Raw genomic sequence first — 19685 nt, 5'->3', positions numbered from 1 at the left:
AGATTGAAGTTTATGTTCAATACGCTCCGTCACCAGGAGGATTAAGCCGCTATTTTGGGGGGAAATTAAATTGGCAGTTTCACTATTTAAAGAAGTTTTCCAAGCTGCCCCCCTCCTTAATATTACTGTGTAATGGTGTTCTGTCCAAATGTAGATAATGTGAATGATTAGAAGCTCAGTTGTGACAGGGAAATTATTCCATTTTTTAAAAAAGCAGCTGCCTCTTGTTTTCTGACCTTTGTTGTTTCGCCCCTTAAAAATCAATCTGGATTTTCCTTTCCAGGAGAACGTTCATTTTTGGCTGAAAATGTGTGGAAAATTCAAAGAGCAGCACTGCAGTTAACGAACACGCAAGACATACAGAAGAAATCTGCTGTTGTTTTGCTCACAGGAGGGGAATGAAGAAGCAAATCTCCCGCGATGCAGAGATAACGTTGGGAAACAAACGTCCCAGGTCAGTAGCTATCAAATGAAAATTTATTAGTTGCTGTAATAAACAGTGGCTGTAAAAATGCAAAGAGGGAGTCCCTTTGATTTTCATTTCTCTCTCTCTCTCTCGTTTTTTGGCTGTTCATACCCCCTGCCAAAAGACACCGACTTTGTCATATGGAATGCGGCTGAGTAAATTGAAGTGATTAAATTTCCCCTTTCTGAAATAAAGTCTGGGGGAGAGACCAGCATTTGTGACTGAGTAATCCAGAAAGTCTGTCGAAGTCTGTCTTTCTTTAACCGGGGGGGGGCGGCACGGCGACACGGGGGCAAGGGTGAACGAGCGGCTCGCCGGCAGGGACACGGTTAATTCCCTGACTCCACCCCAATAATTTGGAAGGGCTTTACATTGAACCTGATTTCCGAGTCATGGCAGAAGTTCAGCTTGAGCGGCGCAAGGCAGACCAGCAGCTCTCGGCAGAGGTGAAGTCTGGAGCTCTCCAGAGAAGGAAGTTTGCAGGGTTTTGCTCCCTTTGGCCTGGGAGTGCTGCGCATGAGACAGGTGAGGAGGAGAACTGCCACTTCTAAGAGTGCCCTGGATCTGCCACTGAAGCTTCTTCTGCGCCATGGTTCTTGGGACCGGCCGCTGAACTCCTGCCATCTTCCCTGATGCCACCATAGAGAGCCCACATTTGGTGACCAGCTGGTGCCACGACCCACCTCACAGGGGATGCTGTGAACCGTGCTTTTGTCCCCATCATTTTCTCTTCCTCCCACTTTTTTCTTTTATCCCACTCCCCTCCAAAAAGAGAAAGAGAGAGAGCTGTTTTCCCTCCTTTTGCTCAATCTGCGCTTGGCAGCAGGAGAACTGTCAGCCGCCTGAATGATCTGATTCTTCCCTTGCGCCAATTTATTTCTGGCCAGATGCAGTGGATTCTGTTCCTGTTGCTGTTATTCGTAAACTCCATGGAAATGCTCGCTCAAGCCAGGAGGAAGAAACGAGGTAGGGGTCGCGTCCGCTCCGTCGGTCGGTTTCGCCTCCAGAGCCGCGCAGGGCTCCCCGCGTATTCCCACTATGCAGTGCCAACCCAGGTCGATTTCGGTGCTGAGCCGGTCTTGCGAATTCCGCGACAGGTGTTCGCAATTTGCCATCCATTGTGCTCGATCCCAAACTGCTCTGGCAAAATCTCTTTTTTTAATTTAATTTTTAATTTTATAAAGTAAATACACAGATACCCCCACTATCCCCTATTCCCGCTTTCCCAAGAGCAGAGCGTTTATGGAAAAACATTTCTCCAGAGCTGAAACTGGGAGTCTAGAGGACGCCACTTTGTGGAACTCTCAGTTGAGATTTTTTTTCTGCTGAGGCTTTTGCTTATTTGGTCAATTTTTCAAACAAAGCTATTGTCCGTGCTTTCTTATTGCCACAAGGAGATCTGCATGTATTCACAACTCTTCCATGTTGCAGCTATAAGCTGCTACTTATAGGGAAATGATCAGTTTCTTAGAAGGTCAATGCCCTCACCTTGAGATATTGTCAATAATGCTAGTCTGGGAATATTTTTTCAAGGCAGGGCAAGGATTGTTCGGGATGCATGTTCAAGATTAAGCCAGGCACAAGGCTTTAGGTATGAACCAGCTGGTCCTGTGTTTGATTCAAAAGACCAGACAAGACAGAAATCACCCTATCACACCCATCCCAGTTCTTGCCCCCTATCCAGATAGCTCTGGATAGGATAGAATGGGAAGGAGAGGGCATGAGTGTCACCCGGAGACCCAGTAAGTGAATCAGGGCAGGGAGCAACGAGACACATTAAGAGGTCAGAGACATTTTCTTCCAGGTGGATGAAAGGTGTTATAATAGAGGCCTCACTGATAGTTCATTAAACTTGTCCTCACCCATCTTTTGTGCCCTGCTTTCATCTGCAATCAAATAGGTCTTGCAGGCTGGCAGGTACTCCAGAATCCTGAAGAACCTTTTAGTGGAACTGATTGTGGGATAGGTGGGCACACCAGCCAGGCCTAGCTGATGGGGATGAGGCAGGCCATCCTCTCGCCTTCCTCCGTCTCCCGAGGGCTCCCCAGAGAAGTAAAATCCCAGCTCCTGGGCTCAAATCTGAATGTTGCCCATTCTGAGCTGAGCACTGCTCCATCTGAAGCATTTGCAGGGTAGATGCTCTGGCAAAGGTGCTGTAAAAAAAATCAGCTTGCGTTCTCCCAGACCAGGTGCATCACCTGAAAAACCACAATTGTGTGACTGGGTATCTCTCGTCCCCAAATGATGAAGTTATCTAGGGTGTGTGTGTGTGCATGTGTGTGTGAACAGGTGGGCAAAATCAGATATCGCACAGGATGGAAGTGAAAAGCAAATGGCAAATGGTGGGTGGCAAACCTAGAAACAGAGGGTTGAAAAGGACGCAGAAAAGGGTGACTTCAGAATCATAGAATTGTTGGAAGGAACTCAAAGGGTCGTCTAGTCCAACCCCCTGCAATCACAGCTAAAAGAGTTGGGGACCTAGACCCGAGGAGAGTTAAAATCACATGGGGCTTTTTAATTGAGAGAGAATATGATCAGGGTGTTGAGAAAGCACACAATTGCCTTTCTTTCTTTGGTAGTATAATTTGTTCTTGTGGCCACTTGCTAAAAGAAATTCACCGGCAGGTGGCTCAAACAGAACAAAGAAAGGACTTCATGAAAACACACAGTTAGCTTATGGAACTCGCTGCCACAAGAAGTCGAAAAAAGGATTGGCTCCGCTTGTGAAGGGTAGGGCTATCCAGTCAGACCAGTTGCCCTGCTTGTGAGCTTTGTAGAGGTTCCTGGCTGTCCCCTGTTGGAAACTGGATACTGGGTGAGATGGACCAGCCTTGGTCTGATTCAGCAGGGCTTGCTTTCATTGGTTCCCGCAGAATCCTATGGAAATATCCTGAAGGAAATGATACCCGATGTTATACTCTGTAGATGTCAGAGGGGATAGCTTCCTCGATGAAGGATTTATGTTCCTGCTGAGGTACTTTGGTGTTAAATCAGACACCTGAGGTGCTCCTGGAAAATACAGACAATGGGCAGGTGTTAAAGGGATACTGTGAATAGTTTGGGATAAGCATTGCTGTCTCCTGGACAGAAAAATTGGCATAGAGGACACCCGTATGGTGTGTGATCTCTTTCTGTGCACTGCAAAATGGTGCAATAGAAGTATCTTGAGCATAAAGTGAAGGGAAAAGTAATGCAATGCCTATTGATGATGAGAGACTGATGATATTAGGAGGAATCATAGAAGGAAATAGATGCCAAATGCTAAAATAAATTAGTATACCAGAAGTAATTGCAAGGGGTGTGTGTGTTATTTGTACATTTAAATTATTACATTTATTCCCTTCCTTTCCTGCAAGGAACTCAAGGTGGCCTTGTGTAGTTCTCCTCCTCCCCGTTTCAGCCTCACAACAACCTTGTGAGGTAGGACAGGCTGAGAGGCCTGAGAGGCAGTCAACAGCCCAATGAACTTCGCTTGGCCGACTGGGAATTTGAACCCTGGTTCTCCTCTCCCAGGTCTGAGTTCGACACTCAGTACACCACCACTGGATCTCTAAAGTGCAGATACATTTATCAAATTCATGGAATCATAGATGCATTCAGGGAATCAGGTAGGGACTGGGAGAGATGCTCTCCTATGGCTGCCAGGTGGTTTGAGATGCCCTTGTCCAGTGGCGTAACGTGGGTTGTCAGCACCCGGGGCAAGGCAAGTAATTTGTGCCCCCTAACCCGTGGATTTGCGCCCCCTAACCCATGGATTTGCGCCCCCTAACCCTAACCCCCAGATGTTGCGCCCGGTGCGGCCGGCCCCCCCTGCACCCCCCACGCTACGCCACTGCCCTTGTCACCTGAGAGACTGGTTTTCCGATGGGGGATTTGGTTAAGTCATACTTAAGTCCACTGAAACCAATGGATTTAAGTCAAGCTGGTGAAACTCAATGGGTCTACTCCGATTTGGTCAGATACAGCCCAATGTGAATATTGTTTCCAGAGGCATAGCATGGTGGGACCAGGGGGCGGGGCACATTTTTGAGGGGGCACAATCGTGATAGGCATGGAGCCCTGGCAGCTGAGGAGCAGCAGCAGGCAGGTTGGTTTAGTGGGCAGGTGGATGGAGGCAGCAGGTGAGGAGCCTGTTGGAGGCGGAATCCGTTCACTTTCTGCATGGGCTACACATGCCCCCCCCCCAGCATGTTCCCCAGCCCAGCTGCCCAGTCCACAAGGGAGGTGCAACACTTGCCCTGCCCTGGGCACCAGAAAGCCATGCTATGCCACTGATGGTTTCAGATAGCAATCATCACAACCTTCTGTAATACAGCGGTACCTTGGGTTAAGTACTTGATTCGTTCCGGAGGTCCATTCTTAACCTGAAACTGTTCTTAACCTGAAGCACCGCTTTAGCTAATGGGGCCTCCTGCTGCTGCCACGCAACCGCTGCACGATTTCTGTTCTCATCCTGAAGCAAAGTTCTTAACCTGAAGCATTATTTCTGGGTTAGCAGAGTCTGTAACCTGAAGCGTCTGTAACCCGAGGTACCACTGTATTATTCTGCCCCAGGGAAATTTTTTGCCTCTTCAAGTTGAGTGGAGCAGGAGAGATAATAATAATAATAATAATAATAATAATAATAATAATAATAATAATAATAATTTTATTATTCATTTTATTTATTATTCAATTTATTTATACCCCGCCAGAGCTGGGCTCAGGGCGGCTAACACCAATAAAATCACAGTAAAAACATAATAGGGGGAAGAAGAAGAAAAACCAATTTAAAATACAGGTTAAAATGCAATTTAAAATGCAGCCTCATTGTAAAAAGTAGCTGATAAATCAAGACCATAAGGGGAGGGAAATATAAGGGTCAGACTGAGTCCAAACCAAAGGCCAGGTGGAACAGCTCCATCTTGCAGGCCCTGCGGAAAGATGTCAAGTCCCGCAGGGCCCTAATTTCTTGGGACAGAGCGTTCCACCAAGTCGGGGCCAGTGCTGAAAAGGCCCTGGCCCTAGTCGAGACCAATCTAACCTCCTTGAGGCTCAGGACCTCCAAAGTGTTGTTATTTGTGGACCTTAAGGTCCTCCGCGGGGCAGACCAGGAGAGGCGGTCCTGTAGATAGGCTGAATGGACACTGAAAGGTGTGTCGGGATTTCCCTCCAACTGCAGCTGCTGCCTGTACTGCCAAAGTACATCAGTTTGCAACGAGCTGCACGTTCTGAAGGCAGAATTGCAACCACAGCAAAGACAGTCAACCAACACCCAAAACAAGAAGAACACCATTCATGGGGGACAAAGAGACATTCAAAAAATATGCTGGAGAGCCAGTGTGGTGTAGTGGTTATCTGGGCTATCACTCAGGAGCTCAGGGTTCGAATCCCCCCTGAGCCATGGAACCTCCGTTCCTCTCAGCCTAACCTACCTCTCAGGGTTCTTGTAAGAATAAAAAGGGGAGGAGAAGAAGTTTGTATGCCACTGTGAGCTCCTTTGGAGAAGAAAAGTCGGGCTATAAATGAAATGAAATGAATATTGCAAATATAGCTTAAAGACTCCATTGAGTTTTCATGGATATCAGAGAGTGTGAAGCGATCAATCGGGGGCAGAGGACAGGTTGCATGCTTATTTATTTTATTTGATGATAATAATAATAATAATAATAATAATAATAATAATAATAATAATTTATTATTTGTACCCCGCCCAACTGGTTGGGTTTCCCCAGCCACTCTGGGTGGCTACTAACAAAAGCTTAAAAATACATTAAAACTTAAAAAGACAAAAAATACATTTCATTTGATTAGGAAAAAACCAATAAACCTCAAACAGTTTACAAAAAGAATAAAACGATAACTGTTTTTATCCATAAAAACGGTTAAAATGGCTATTTAAAGCATTCAAATAATAACTACAATCCGTGGTACGATTAAAACACATGCAAACGTTCTAAATATCTGGGTAGACTTTCCTGAACAAAAACGTTTTTTGCAGGCAACAAAAAGAGTTCAGTGAAGGAGTCCATCGGCAGGGAGTTCCTAGGTGTTGCGGCACAAAAATCTTGCTCTTTTCCTACCGTGGAAAGGGCATTAAAAGGTAAAGGGACCCCTGACCATTAGGTCCAGTTGTGGCCGACTCTGGGGTTGCGGCGCTCCTCTTGCTTTATTGGCCAAGGGAGCTGGCGTACAGCTTCCGGGTCACGTGGCCAGCATGACTAAGCTGCTTCTGGTGAACCAGAGCAGTGCACGGAAATGCTGTTTACCTTCCTGCCGGAGCGGTACCTATTTATCTACTTGCACTTTGACGTGCTTTCGAACTGCCAGGTTGGCAGGAGCTGGGACCGAGCAACAGGAGCTCACCCCATCATGGGGATTCAAACCGCCGACTTTCTGATCAGCAAGTCCTAGGCTCTGTGGTTTAACCCACAGCGCCACCCTATCCACATTTGGAAAAGAGCGCAGATCGAAGTGGTCGGGTGGGCACATAGAGAGTAAGGTTATCATCTCTACCAGTTGGAGCTTGGAAATGGGTGTTCAGCCTTTAAGAGCCAGTGTGGTGTAGTGGTTAAGAGTGGTGCACTCGTAATCTGGTGAACCAGGTTCGCTTCCCCGCTCCTCCACATGCAGCTGCTGGGTGACCTTGGGCTAGTCACACTTCTTTGAAGTCTCTCAGCCTCACTCGCCTCACAGAGTGTTTGTTGTGGGGGAGGAAGGGAAAGGAGAATGTTAGCCGCTTTGAGACTCCTTAGGGTAGTGATAAAGCGGGATATCAAATCCAAACTCTTCTTCTTCTTCTTCTTTAAACTGCCTGCTGAGCAGAGCTGTGAAGAAGTGCAGAACCCTCTCCTATTTGGCACACTGGCAAGCGGGTTTGGCCACCACACAAGGATGCGGGTTTAATCACTTTTTCTTCCTTTCTTTTTCCTTTCGCAAACCTTCTAACCTAGTTCCTCTCCTTCCCCCAGCCGCAACGGCGTTCTTCTGATCTGTGAGTCGAGCCCCCTTAAATGACCTCTGAGAGAGAGAGAGGGAGCAAGCTCAGTTAGGCCCCCTCCGTTCCACTGCAAGCCAGACTTCATGATGGTGGCAAACATGGCTTTTGGAGAGGAGCAGGTGGAGAGAGCTGGTTGTCCATGGAAAAGTAAACAGACGGAAAACAAAAGGGATACAGCAGAGCATATGAGATACTGGAGAACTGGATGGATTTGGCGGGTTTTATAAGAACCGGATGGGTTTTGTGCCGTCTGAAAGGTTTGAGCAATACTTGGCATTCAGCGTACGGAAAAAACCATCCTCTCATTAGAGCTGCTTAGGCGCTGTCATGCTTACAGCATGGGGCATGCAAAGCTTTGGCTGGCCCAGTGCTGGGCAAAAGCTGTCCAGGTCTGAATGGCATTGTCCGGTCTGAGAGCTAAGTCTTTTTGCCCCATATTCCCCCTCCCCAGTAGCAAAAAAGGAGAGGTTTCCCTGTTGGAAATCATCTCATTCGAAAAAGCGTCTGCAGAAATATTGCAAAGACCTCAGTTTGCCAGTGATGGGGGGATTCCCAGACGATTCAGGATATTGTTATTGACAATGCAGCACTTTTGAGGCAATGCTTTCCATGTGAGAATAATAATAATAATAATAATAATAATAATAATAATAATAATAATTTATTATTTATACCCCACCCATCTGGCTGGGTTTCCCCAGCCACTCTGGGCAGCTTCCAACAAAACACTAAACTACAATAACCTATTAAACATTCAAAGCTTCCCTAAACAGGGCTGCCTTCAGATGTCTTCTAAAAGTTTGGTAAAAGCTATGGCTTATAATGTGAGGATGAAGTTGTTTGTGGGATCTTTGAAACATGGGGACCTAGCCAGATGCACTGGTTTTATAATTCCCCGTGGCTGTGTACACGCCATATGTTTAAAGGACATTTCACTCCCCAAAGAACTTTGGGAACTGTAGTTTGTGCCCCACAGAACTAGAACTCCCAGCATCCTTAAACAAACTACAGATCCTAGGATTCCTGAGGGGGGGGTGTGCTTTAAATATACTGTGTGTAAGCAGCTAGATGTGCAGGAGCCAGGGGCATTGCTGGGTAGCTAAAGAGCTCAAGGTTTGGATCTGCAGCGCGAAGGTGCCTAAATGTATACAGGACCTCCAGGCATGGGCTGGAGGAAGAAATTCAGTTCAGGTCACATTCTGATGCAAACCTACCCAATAGACAGTTTTCAAAACCGTATGTGGACCAACACACTGTTATCCTTTGAAATGTACGTTTCCAAACCCAAAAACTGGGTACCAAAAAATGGATACATTTCTAAAAATGCATATAATTAAGAACAACCACAATTACTATATTAATAAGACTGGATATAAACATGCATTATATTGGGAGAAACTGCATGGGAAAATGTGTACGTTAGGAAGAGCAGCGCACTAAAAGGCTGCTGAATTTTTGTGAGGACTTTCAGAATAAATACCCAGATGGCGAACTGTTGTGAAAACGTCAACTTAGGGGTGGAATAATGAGAAAGTGAGAGAAACTGAAGACAAGCGATTCCTCCAACCTATTCTGTAAGCAAACTTTATTATTATTATTAAAGTTTTTAAAGAGTAGGGAAGTAATAGGAGATCTGGGGCCCGGCAGGAAAGACTTGGAGCTCTGGACCCCGGTCCACCCCTGGCTGTGCCAAAGATAAAAAATGCCTTGTGGCTCTGGTGCAATGCAGTGAGGTCTAGCAAGTGGCGCACAGGGCCGAGGGTGGACAGTTATGGGATGCTTTGGTGCCTAGTGCCGCCCACACACGCCATTCCGAAAGGGAAGGAGAGGCTTGTTCGTCAATCTACTAGAACGCAGGCACATCCATGGCAGTGAGGGCAAAGCAAAGTGCTCAATTTTCAGTTTCCTTCAGTCTCTCATTTCTCCAGTCCTCCATTCAGTCCTCCTCTTTCCAACATCAGCCTGCAATTTTTCTCTTTAAAAAAAAAGCCTGCATGAAAATTTAGCGGATTTTTAGTGCTGCTGATACGCACATTTTTCTATGCGCTGTTGCCTAAGGGACCCATGCTTGCAAACTAACGTTCCCTAATCCAAAGCATTTTGGATGTTCAAAGTTTTGCATGGTGTCTTCCCTATTATATGCGTTTCTGTGCACGCTTTACCCTGGTTTGTGCATTTTTGAGCATGTCACTTGGCTGGGGAAACGCATTACACATTACGGAGAAGGGCGGATTTTGATGTGCAGCTATGTTTGGGTTTGCACATTGCTTTCAAAAGTGCAAATTAAACGCAAACTGGGTCAAATTTCTCCTGCCCTTCCCCATCCTCATGGTTAGCTCAGAGTTAAAGAATCCTGGCTGGGTGGTAGCCTGGAATTTTGGGGATGAAAGCACACTGGGAGCAGCTCATTCTACATTTCTGATCACATTCTGTCCATCCTCAAAGTAGCCGTTGAAGGTTGGCTCTTAATCTACCCATTTCACAGACGGAGAACTGAGGCTGCCGGACTTGCCAAACTCACTCAAGTCTGCTGATGACTTAACTGGCATCTGAACCTGAGATTCCCCTGCTATCATCTGCATGGTCTTTCTTCTCAGTTTCTGTTCTGCACCTCCGGGTGGGTGCGGCCAAGCGCTAGATGCTTGAACCAGAGCAGGCTCCAGGCCAGGGACTTAAGCCGAAAAAATGCAGGCCTTGAATTCGAGTGGCGACAATTCCAGACGCAAAATACTTTCAGTAAAACCCCGGCTTTCTCGGAATTCCTGCATGTGAGGGATGAAAGAGGTGGCAGGCAGGCTGGTTTGGGGGTCGGAGCGGAGGCTGTGGGTCAGAAACCTCTGGCTTGGCTCTGCTCAGCTCCGGTTGCAAAACAAAGACACCTGTTTGCGAAACAGACGCTTCCAGGAGCTGGAGGGGACTGGATGAAGGGAGGAGACGGAATGCATCCAGGGACATAAGCAGAGAAAGAGCCCGTGGGGTCTAGTGGCTAGAGCGTTACATTAAGACCTGGGAGACCAGGGTTCATTGAAGCCACGAACATCGGACTATCAGTGCTGAATGAATGTCAGATCGTAGCAGAAACTGTCTTTGTGTGTGCGCAAGGGATTCTGAACTCTCTCCCTGCGGGCTGGGGATTATTGTAAATATTAGGTATTTTTGTTGTTTTTTAGTCATCTAGTCATGTCCGACTCTTCGTGACCCCATGGACCAGAGCACACCAGGCACTCCTGTCTTCCACTGCCTCCCGCAGTTTGGTCAAACTCATGCTGGTAGCTTCGAGAACACTGTCCCACCATCTCGTCCTCTGTCGTCCACTTCTCCTTGTGTCCTCCATCTTTCCCAACATCAGGGTCTTTTCCAGGGAGTCTTCTCTTCTCATCAGGTAGCCAAAGTCTTGGAGCCTCAGCTTCACGATCTGTCCTTCCAGTGAGTTAAGTATTAGTAGTCTCAAATAATTTTTGGTGGTCTGTAGCAGTGGCATGCGGTTCAGATCCCCGTGATGGGATGAGCTCCCGTTGCTCGGTCCCTGCGCCTGCCAACCTAGCAGTTTGAAAGCACGTCAAAGTGCAAGTAGATAAATAGGTACCGCTCCAGAGGGAAGGTAAAGGGCGTTTCCGTGCACTGCTTTGGTTCGCCAGAAGCGGCTTAGTCATGCTGGCCACATGACCCGGAAGCTGTACGCCGGCTCCCTCGGCCAGTAAAGCGAGATGAGTGCCGCAACCCCAGAGTCGGCCACGACTGGACCTAATGGTCAGGGGTCCCTTTACCTTTATCTTTAGAGCTGGATCAGGGAGCTGATATTTTGTAACCTATATATAAATTCTGTGATCTGCTGAAGTGCGGAAAGTATGTCCATCACCAGAGCAACAAATTGATACAATCTGAACTTGGACTTTGAGCAAGATTTGGTATGAAAAAGGGATAGCATGAAGCCTCAGATCCATCTGGACTGTGTTGCTTGATTTGCTTTCCTTCCGTCAGAGAAATTACTGAAACTATCAGAACTATGGAGTGAAAATTGAAATACGTGTGAGAAGGGCTGAGCAAGTGGAGGCTGGAATCTGAAGGCTGTGTTTGCAAGGAAACTATGAGGGAAGGACAAAGAAGGATGATAGCCGGACCTTGTTATTATACGGTTACCAGATTTTTTCAAGGAATCCGGGGACACTTTTTTTGGGGGGGGGGGTCATGCTTTATTTTAGCAAAGGGTTGCCCAGAGTTCTGGACCCACCTCGGAGGTGACACCTGGGGCAGCCACACCCACAGCACCCACCTTGCTCCGTCTCTGGTCTGTAGCCTGCCCTTGTAGTGGAAAGAGAGGAAGAGAAAAAACCAAATATCTTGAAATTTCCCCATCATTCCCCAAATTAATTTTGAGCCCCGTTAATCAGCTAGAATCATGATGTTTAGTTGCAACCTCCTTTCTTGTAACTTGAAGCCATGGGTTCGAGTCCTGCCCTCCAGAGCAGGAGAAAACAAGCTCGCTCCATCCTCCATGTGGCAGCTCTTGAGATATTTGAAGATGGCTCTAATAATAATAATAATAATAATAATAATAATAATAATAATAAAAAATTTTATTTATACCCCGCCCTCCCCGGCCAGAGCTGGGCTCAGGGCGGCTAACACCAGTAAAATTACAGTAAAAACATAACAGGAAAAAAACAAATTTAAAATACAGGTTAAAATGCAATTTAAAATGCAGCCTCATTTTAAAAGTAGCCCATAGATCAAAACCATAAGGGGAGGGAAACATAAGGGTTAGACTGAGTCCAAACCAAAGGCCAGGCGGAACAGCTCTGTCTTGCAGGCCCTGCGGAAAGATGTCAAGTCCTGCAGGGCCCTGGTCTCTTGTGACAGAGCGTTCCACCAAGTCGGGGCCAGTACTGAAAAGGCCCTGGCCCTAGTTGAGACCAATCTAACCACCTTGCGAACTGGGACCTCCAAAATGTTGTCATTTGGGGACCTTAAGGTTCTCCGCGGGGCATACCAGGGGAGGCAGTCCCGTAGGTACGTGTGTGTAGGATCTTTCCAACATTACCTCTCAGTCTCCTCTTTTTTTAGGCTAAACACACCCAGCTCCCTCAACCGTTCCTCATAAGGCTTGGCTTCCAGACCCTTGATCGTCTTGGTTGCCCTCTTGTGCACACCTTCCAGCTTGTCAACATCCTTCTTAAATTGTGGCGCCCAGAACCGGACACAGTATTCCAGGTGGGGTCTGAAGGAGGCAGAATAGAGTGGGACTATGACTTCCCTTGACCTGGACACTTTGGTTGATGCAACCTAAAATAACATCAAACAGAGATTCGTTCACTTGCATGGAGGATAAGGCCTCAAGGGGACTACTAGCTACAATGGAGATGTTCCACTAATTCCACTGTAGATCTTGGAACATCCCTTCAGACGGGAGAGCTGCTGCACTTAGATCCTGCTTGCACCTGGTGGGTGAGAACCTCCTGTGAGAACAGGAATCAGCTGAGCTGAATGGGCCTGATCCAGCTGTGCTTTTCTTGTTTGGGAGCGGGCAGTCAAATCACAAAGCTGCAGCTTTTTCTCTGACATGCTACATTTCTACATGCAATGATTCTGAGGGGTTTGGTGTGTGCATGGGGGGGGGCACATGCAGACAGTGCATCCTCCACCCCATAGACTGAGGATTGGACACAAGAAAGAAGTTAATACTGAGTTAATCTGTGGAACTCACTGACACAAGATGTGGCTTTGCTGGCTTTAGAAGTGGAATTAGATTATTTCAGGGAAGAGGAGATTTCTCTCCATGGCTAAATTAGCCATGATAACCACATGGAAACTCCAGAACACCAAACCTATAAAATCCAGCAGTGGGGAGCAGGGCTGTTGCCTACTCACTTCCTCCTTTGCAGCTGTCCACTCTTGGAAATAGGATACTGGGCCTATGAGGACTCCTGACCTGATTCTGTATGGTTCTCCTTGGGTCTGTAGAACTAGGCATGCACACGAACGTGCATGGACAAATCTGCCTATTTCACTTTCTCTCACTTTCTGATCCTGGATTTAGTTCTCCCCATATCTGCAGCAATTCGCAATTCTTCTTCAAGAAAATCAATTTTTTAAAAAGCAAGCAATGTTATTTTCTCTAATCAATGCCTTTTGTGCAGACTTCCCAATAACGTCGGCATTTTCGTACACATCGTTAGGTTGGGGAAGGGCATTGTAAAATTCAGAAAAAGTTAAATTCTGCAGGGTGTTTCAGCTCATGGCTGGTTTGAGAAGTGTGAATTAGTTATTATGTCTTTAAAACACAAATTTGCATTTTTACCCATACTCACTGATATCCCTTTCTTTGTCTGGAAACAAACTATGATGGGTTTGCTGCCCTCAAGTCACACTTTCTCATGAGGATATGAGACAGGCCATCTGCAGGTGATTGCAAGAGGGAGATTTCAAATGGTTCTGGTAGAAGGATAATTTTGAGGCCGAAGGACATGGCAACGAATGCAGCAGCCACACCTGTGATGCCTGGGCCTTGGGCTGGGGTGGGAAGGTGCGCCAGGCTCATGCGTCAGTCTGAGAGACATTGCAGGTGGAGCTCCCTTAACATGTGTACTTTCAATGCGTAGATGTGAGCCCTTTCTGAACGCCTATGTTCTTCCGTAGCTCAGTTGTACAGCAACAGTTTGGCGTGCAGAAGATTCCTGGCTCAGTCACCAAAATCCGCAGCAGCACAGTTAAACTATGGAACTCCCTCCCACTTGAGGCAGTGATGGCCTTCAACTACTGGCTTTGAAAAGGATTGAGCAAATTCATGGAGGAGGAAGATGCTATCAATGGCTATCCTAGCTCCCTTCAGTCTTCTCTTTGCCAGGCTAAACATGCCCAGCTCCCTCAACCATTCCTCATAAGACTTGGTCTCCAGACCCTTGATCATCTTGGGCACCCTTCTCTGCACACATTCCAGCTTGTCAACATCCTTCTTAAATTGTGGTGCCCAGAACTGGGCACAGTATTCCAGGTGATCAAGACAGAATAGAGTGGGACTATGACCTCCCTTAAGGGATGCTGGTGCTGTGGGTTAAACCACTGAGCCTAGGACTTGCCGATCAGAAGGTCAGCGGTTCGAATCCCCACGACAGGGTGAGCTCCCGTTGCTCAGTCCCAGCTCCTGCCAACCTAGCAGTTTGAAAGCATGTCAAAGTGCAAGTAGATAAATAGGTACCGCTCCGGTGGGAAGGTAAACTGCGTTTCCATGTGCTGCTCTGGTTTCGCCAGAAGCGGCTTAGTCATGCTGGCCACATGACCCGGAAGCTGTACGCCGGCTCCCTGGGCCAGTAAAGCGAGATGAGCGCCGCAACCCCAGAGTCGGTCACGACTGGACTTAATGGTCAGGGGTCCCTTTACCTTTATGACTTCCCTTGATCTGGACACTAGACTTCTGTTGATGCAGCCTAGAATAGCATTAGCCTTTTTCGCCGCTGCATCACACTGTTGACTCATGTTCAGCTTGCGGTCCACCAAGACCCCTAGATCCTTTCCACATGTACTGCTAGTAAGCCAGGTGTTCCCCATCTTATATTTGTGCATCCGGTTCTTCTTGCCTAAGTGCAGAACCTTAAATTTGAAATTCATTTTGTTAAGGTCATTTTGAATCCCGATTCTGTCTTCTGCGACATTGGCTACCCCTGCCAGTTTGGTGTCATCTGCATCCCCTCAATTCCTTCATCCAAGTCGTTCACTCTCTTTTCTTCAAAAGTGGGGTCACTTTTAGAGGAATTACTTAAGAGTTTAGACCTCATGCAGGTTCGTGGCTCCACGCAGTGTAGTAGTATTAGTAGTAGTAGTAGTAATAATAATAATAAAATTTATTTATACCCCGCCCTCCCCGGCTATAGCCGGGCTCATGGTGGCTAACACCAATAAAATCACAGTAAAAACATAATAGGGGGGGAAAAGAGGGGGGGAACCCAATTTAAAATACAGGAAAAAAATGCAATTTAAAATGCAGCCTTATTTTAAAAGTAGCCCATGGATCAAAACTGTAAGGGGATGGAAACATAAGGGTCAGACTGAGTAAAAACCAAAGGCCAGGCGGTACAGCTCTGTCTTGCAGGCCCTGCGGAAAGATGTCAAGTCCCGCAGGGCCCTGGTCTCTTGTGACAGAGCGTTCCATCACGTCGGGCCAGTTCTGAAAAGGCCCTGGCCTTAGTTGAAACCATTCTAACCACCTTGCAACCTGGGACCTCCAAAATGTTGTCATTTGGGGACCTTAAGGTTCTCCGCGGGGCATACCAGGGGAGGCAGTCCCGTAGGTACGTGTGTGTAGGATCTTTCCAACATTACCTAGTAGCCCATTATTTGATACCCAATTAACTCACTCAAGCATCGACACCATTAGGGCTATCATTAGACTTGCAGAAGAACACCCAGCTGAAAACATTGAAACCAAATGTAGAAAAGAAGGCCATAGTTCAGGGGGGAACATCTCTTCTGCATGCAGAACATAGGAGCTAACTTCTAGGGACTGTGTGGGTTTCAGCCCCCACAATAAAATATTGGAGGGGGCTGGGCCCCCCAAATTTTATGGGCATTCCCATTCAAGTGGTGTGTGTGTGCACCGTGTCATGTGATTATGCAGGGTGGGGCTTACCTGGGCCCCCACAAAAAATTATTCAAGTTTGCACCCCAGGTGCAGAAGGTTCCAGGATCAATCCCTGTCATCTACAGGTAGGCTGGAAATGGCCCCTGCCTGGAAAGCTGGAGAGTCCCTGCCCCTGCCAATAGCAAGCTAGGTGCTTGAGAATATGGAGAGGCAGTGTGGTATACTGGTTAGAGCGCCGGACTAGGACATGGAAGAGACCGGGGTTCAAATCCCCACTCAGCCATGAAATTCAGTGGGTGCCATTGGGCCACTCACTCTCTGCGTAGCCTACCTCAAAAGGCTGTTGTGAGGATTTAATGGGGAGGAGGAAAACTGTGTAGACCACCTTGAGGTCCTTGAAGGAAACGGTGGGATATAAATGTAGTAAATGAATAAATTGAATGAGTGAATGAATTAATGGATAAAAATGAATTCAGTATAAAGCAGCTCCCTATGATCTTCTAATCAACGCAGAAAGGTAAAGGTGTCGGCAAATGCAGCTAATTTGGAAAACCGTATCTGAAGATTTAATTTGAATTGCTCTACTCTGGGACGCGGGTGGCGCTGTGAGTTAAACCACAGAGCCTAGGACTTGCCGATCAGAAGGTCGGTGGTTCGAATCCCCGTGATGGGGTGAGCTCCCGTTGCTCGGTCCCTGCTCCTGCCAACCTAGCAGTTCGAAAGCAAGTCCAAATGCAAGTAGATAAATAGGTACCACTCCGGCGGGAAGGTAAACGGCGTTTCCGTGAGCTGCTCTGGTTCGCCAGAAGCGGCTTAGTCATGCTGGCCACATGACCCGGGAGCTGTACACTGGCTCCCTCGGCCTATAGAGCGAGATGAGCGCTGTAACCCCAGAGTCGGCCACGACTGGACCTAATGGTCAGGGGTCCCTTTACCTTTACTCTGGCTCTGCGTTGCTGGAAAAAAGCAGCTTTTATTGATTACAAAAAGGAAAGAAGGATTTGAATGGAATAACTATCTACCAGGACAGACGTGTTCTGAAATTCTTACCGCTTGGTCAGAATCCTCCAGGGTGTTAGACAGGGGCAGCAGTTCATATGCTGTGTCAAAAGAGACAACTGTCATGAGATCAAGTTTTGAGTGGAAAAGCACATTCTGTTCCCCTCAGAATGCAAGTTCACCTGCATCCTAAACCCCACTGACCTGGGGTTGATAGGCCTTGCTTCTGAGTAGACATGGTTAAGATGTGCTGCCATCCTGCAGGTTCTGGTGCCTATCTTGGAGCTATTTTGAAATCTACAAGTAGCTAGAGCAGTCGTTCCGCCACCCCCTGGATTCCATAAACTCACCCCTATTAAAAAATAACAATTTGCACAACCCACTAAGGAAGATGATAACCCAATAAAATTCAAAACAGTAACGGTCAATTGCATCTTTGTTCGGAATCCAATGAAAACAATTTAATGATTCAACAAAACCGATGCACTTGATGCCAGCTTTTCAAAGTCTGATAGTCATTTACGCTTCCAGAGTCCCACTGCCTCTTGGTGCCCCCCCAGGTAATCCCACGACCCCCAGGGGGCGCTCCCACCCACTTTGGGAACCACAGAGCTAGATTTTTTTTAAAGAAATATTTATTAAAGTTTTACAAAAACAAATATGCAAAAACACATAATAAAAGAAAAAAAAGAAATAAAAATAAACACACGGGAAAAAATAAAAAACAATTAAAAACAATTCCATTTTTCATAACTTAAAACTCATTTGCTTGTTTCTTTGACCTCCTCACACCTCCCCTTCTTGTAGTCCCATTTAAATAATTAAATCAGCAAATCCTTACCCTCTTTCATTTATCTTATCTCTATAACTTAACATTTTATAACTCTGTATTTTCATCCATTATCAATTCATTTTTGCATATTCTTATTAACTTTGTTGCTAATACCACTTATTTCCAATCCAACATCATTTTAATTATGTTTTTACCTAATTATAACCCTTTTTTCCATATTCTCTTAAAGCATTACAGCTGGAAACCACTTAATTTCTATCCAACATCATTCTAACATTCATTAATTTTACAATATTTCTGTAGATAGTCTTTAAATTTCTTCCACTCTTCTTCCACCGACTCTTCTCCCTGGTCTCGGATTCTGCCAGTCATTTCTGCCAGTCCCATATAGTCCATCATCTTCATCTGCCATTCTTCCAAAGTGGGTAGATCTTGTGTCTTCCAATACTTTGCAATGAGTATTATTGCTGCTGTTGTAGCGTACATAAAAAAGTTCTGTCCTTCTTTGGCACCAATTGGCCGACGATGCCCAGAAGGAAGGCCTCTGGTTTCTTCAGGAAGGTATATTTAAATACCTTTTTCATTTCATTATATATCATCTCCCAGAAAGCCTTGATTCTTGGGCACGTCCACCAAAGGTAAAAGAATGTACCTGGGAACCACAGAGCTAGATTATCGAAAAACAAACCAGGGGGATTTTCAACCCACCATAGCCAAAAGCAGTTGGCTGGGGGCACAAGTGAGATGATGCCACTCACTCTCCTTTTGAACAGCGAGCATCAGTTCTGGTTTTGGAGAGAGGGAGGGGTGAGGCACGCAGAGGTAGGTGCGGCAGCAGGATTGGTTCTGCTGCCGTGCTTGCACCATGCCTCACCCTACGCCCCATCTCAGGAACCAGCATCACCCCTTGCCCCAATAATAATAATAATAATAATAATAATAATAATAATAATAATTTTTTATTTATACCCTGCGCTTCCCAGTTCAAAAACCAGACTCAGGGCGGCTAACAACAAATGTAAAACACTTTAAAACACTTAATTATAAAAGCAGCATAAAATACAGTATAAAAACTTGAATAACAATAAAATTCAAAAATCAATTAGATAATCCCCAGGGCTAGCTGGCTGAATTGATCCTACTTGGGCCAGCGAGGAGGCCAGGGGTGAATTAGCTGTGGGGTCTCAGAGCGGGTGATCTTCATAAAAGGGGAGGGGGAGGGAAGAGAAGGGAAATAAAAGATCAGGCTGAATTCAAATTAAAGGCCAGGCAGAATAGCTCAGTCTTACAGGCCCGACGGAAGGAGGTTAAATCCTGCAGGGCCCTAGTCTCCTGGGACAGAGCATTCCACCAGGTCGGAGCCATCACCTCAGTGACCACTTCTGATCGCAGGCAGCACTAAGTGTCCGAGAAATTGTAGGAGGGGGAGTCATTGAACAGCTTCCAGACGACTCCTTGTGATGCCAGGAAAGTGTCTGCCAACTCTTAGTTTGCAGATGCCCTGTGCCAGGCGAGCTGGCACATAGTACAAATCAGAGAGAGACAAGGCAACACCAACTAACTTGCGGGGATTCGTTTTATTAAGGAATTGAAATAGAGAAACATACGGAGGCTCCTGAAATACTGTGCTTTTCCGTGTATAAGACAAGGTTTCTTTGTTTAAAAATTATGTTAAAAATTGGTACCTTGGGTTACATACAGTGGTACCTCGGGTTACAGATGCTTCAGGTTACAGACTCTGCTAACCCAGAAATAGCACCTCGGGTTAAGAACTTTGCTTCAGGATGAGAACAGAAATTGAGCGGTGGCAGCGGGAGGCCCCATTAGCTAAAGTGGTACCTCGGGTTAAGAACAGTTTCAGGTTAAGAACGGA

At 46.4% G+C, this 19685-nt stretch overlaps 1 protein-coding gene across 3 annotated transcripts in view; it reads left to right on the top strand.

Annotated features, from left to right (window-relative positions):
- The first annotated feature begins 435 nt into the window (after positions 1–435).
- RSPO4 (R-spondin 4) overlaps positions 436–19685 on the top strand; it is a 199046-nt gene continuing 179796 nt past the window's right edge. For 2 of the 3 annotated variants that reach the window (XR_014549205.1, XR_014549206.1), the window contains exon 1: positions 854–1432. Coding sequence is in view for 1 of the 3 variants with exons in the window: in XM_083619203.1 (XP_083475329.1) it covers positions 1354–1432 (79 nt within the window). In the remaining 2 variants the exon portion in view is untranslated. Of the gene's footprint in view, positions 455–853; positions 1433–19685 lie in introns of those variants that run through there. The other variant, XM_083619203.1, reaches the window with a different exon arrangement.

The sequence above is a fragment of the Podarcis filfolensis genome, assembly GCF_964270895.1.
Source record: "Podarcis filfolensis genome assembly, chromosome: 6".
In the NCBI taxonomy this organism is placed as follows: Eukaryota; Metazoa; Chordata; class Lepidosauria; order Squamata; family Lacertidae; genus Podarcis; species Podarcis filfolensis.
This window is presented reverse-complemented; position numbering and strand designations above follow the sequence as displayed.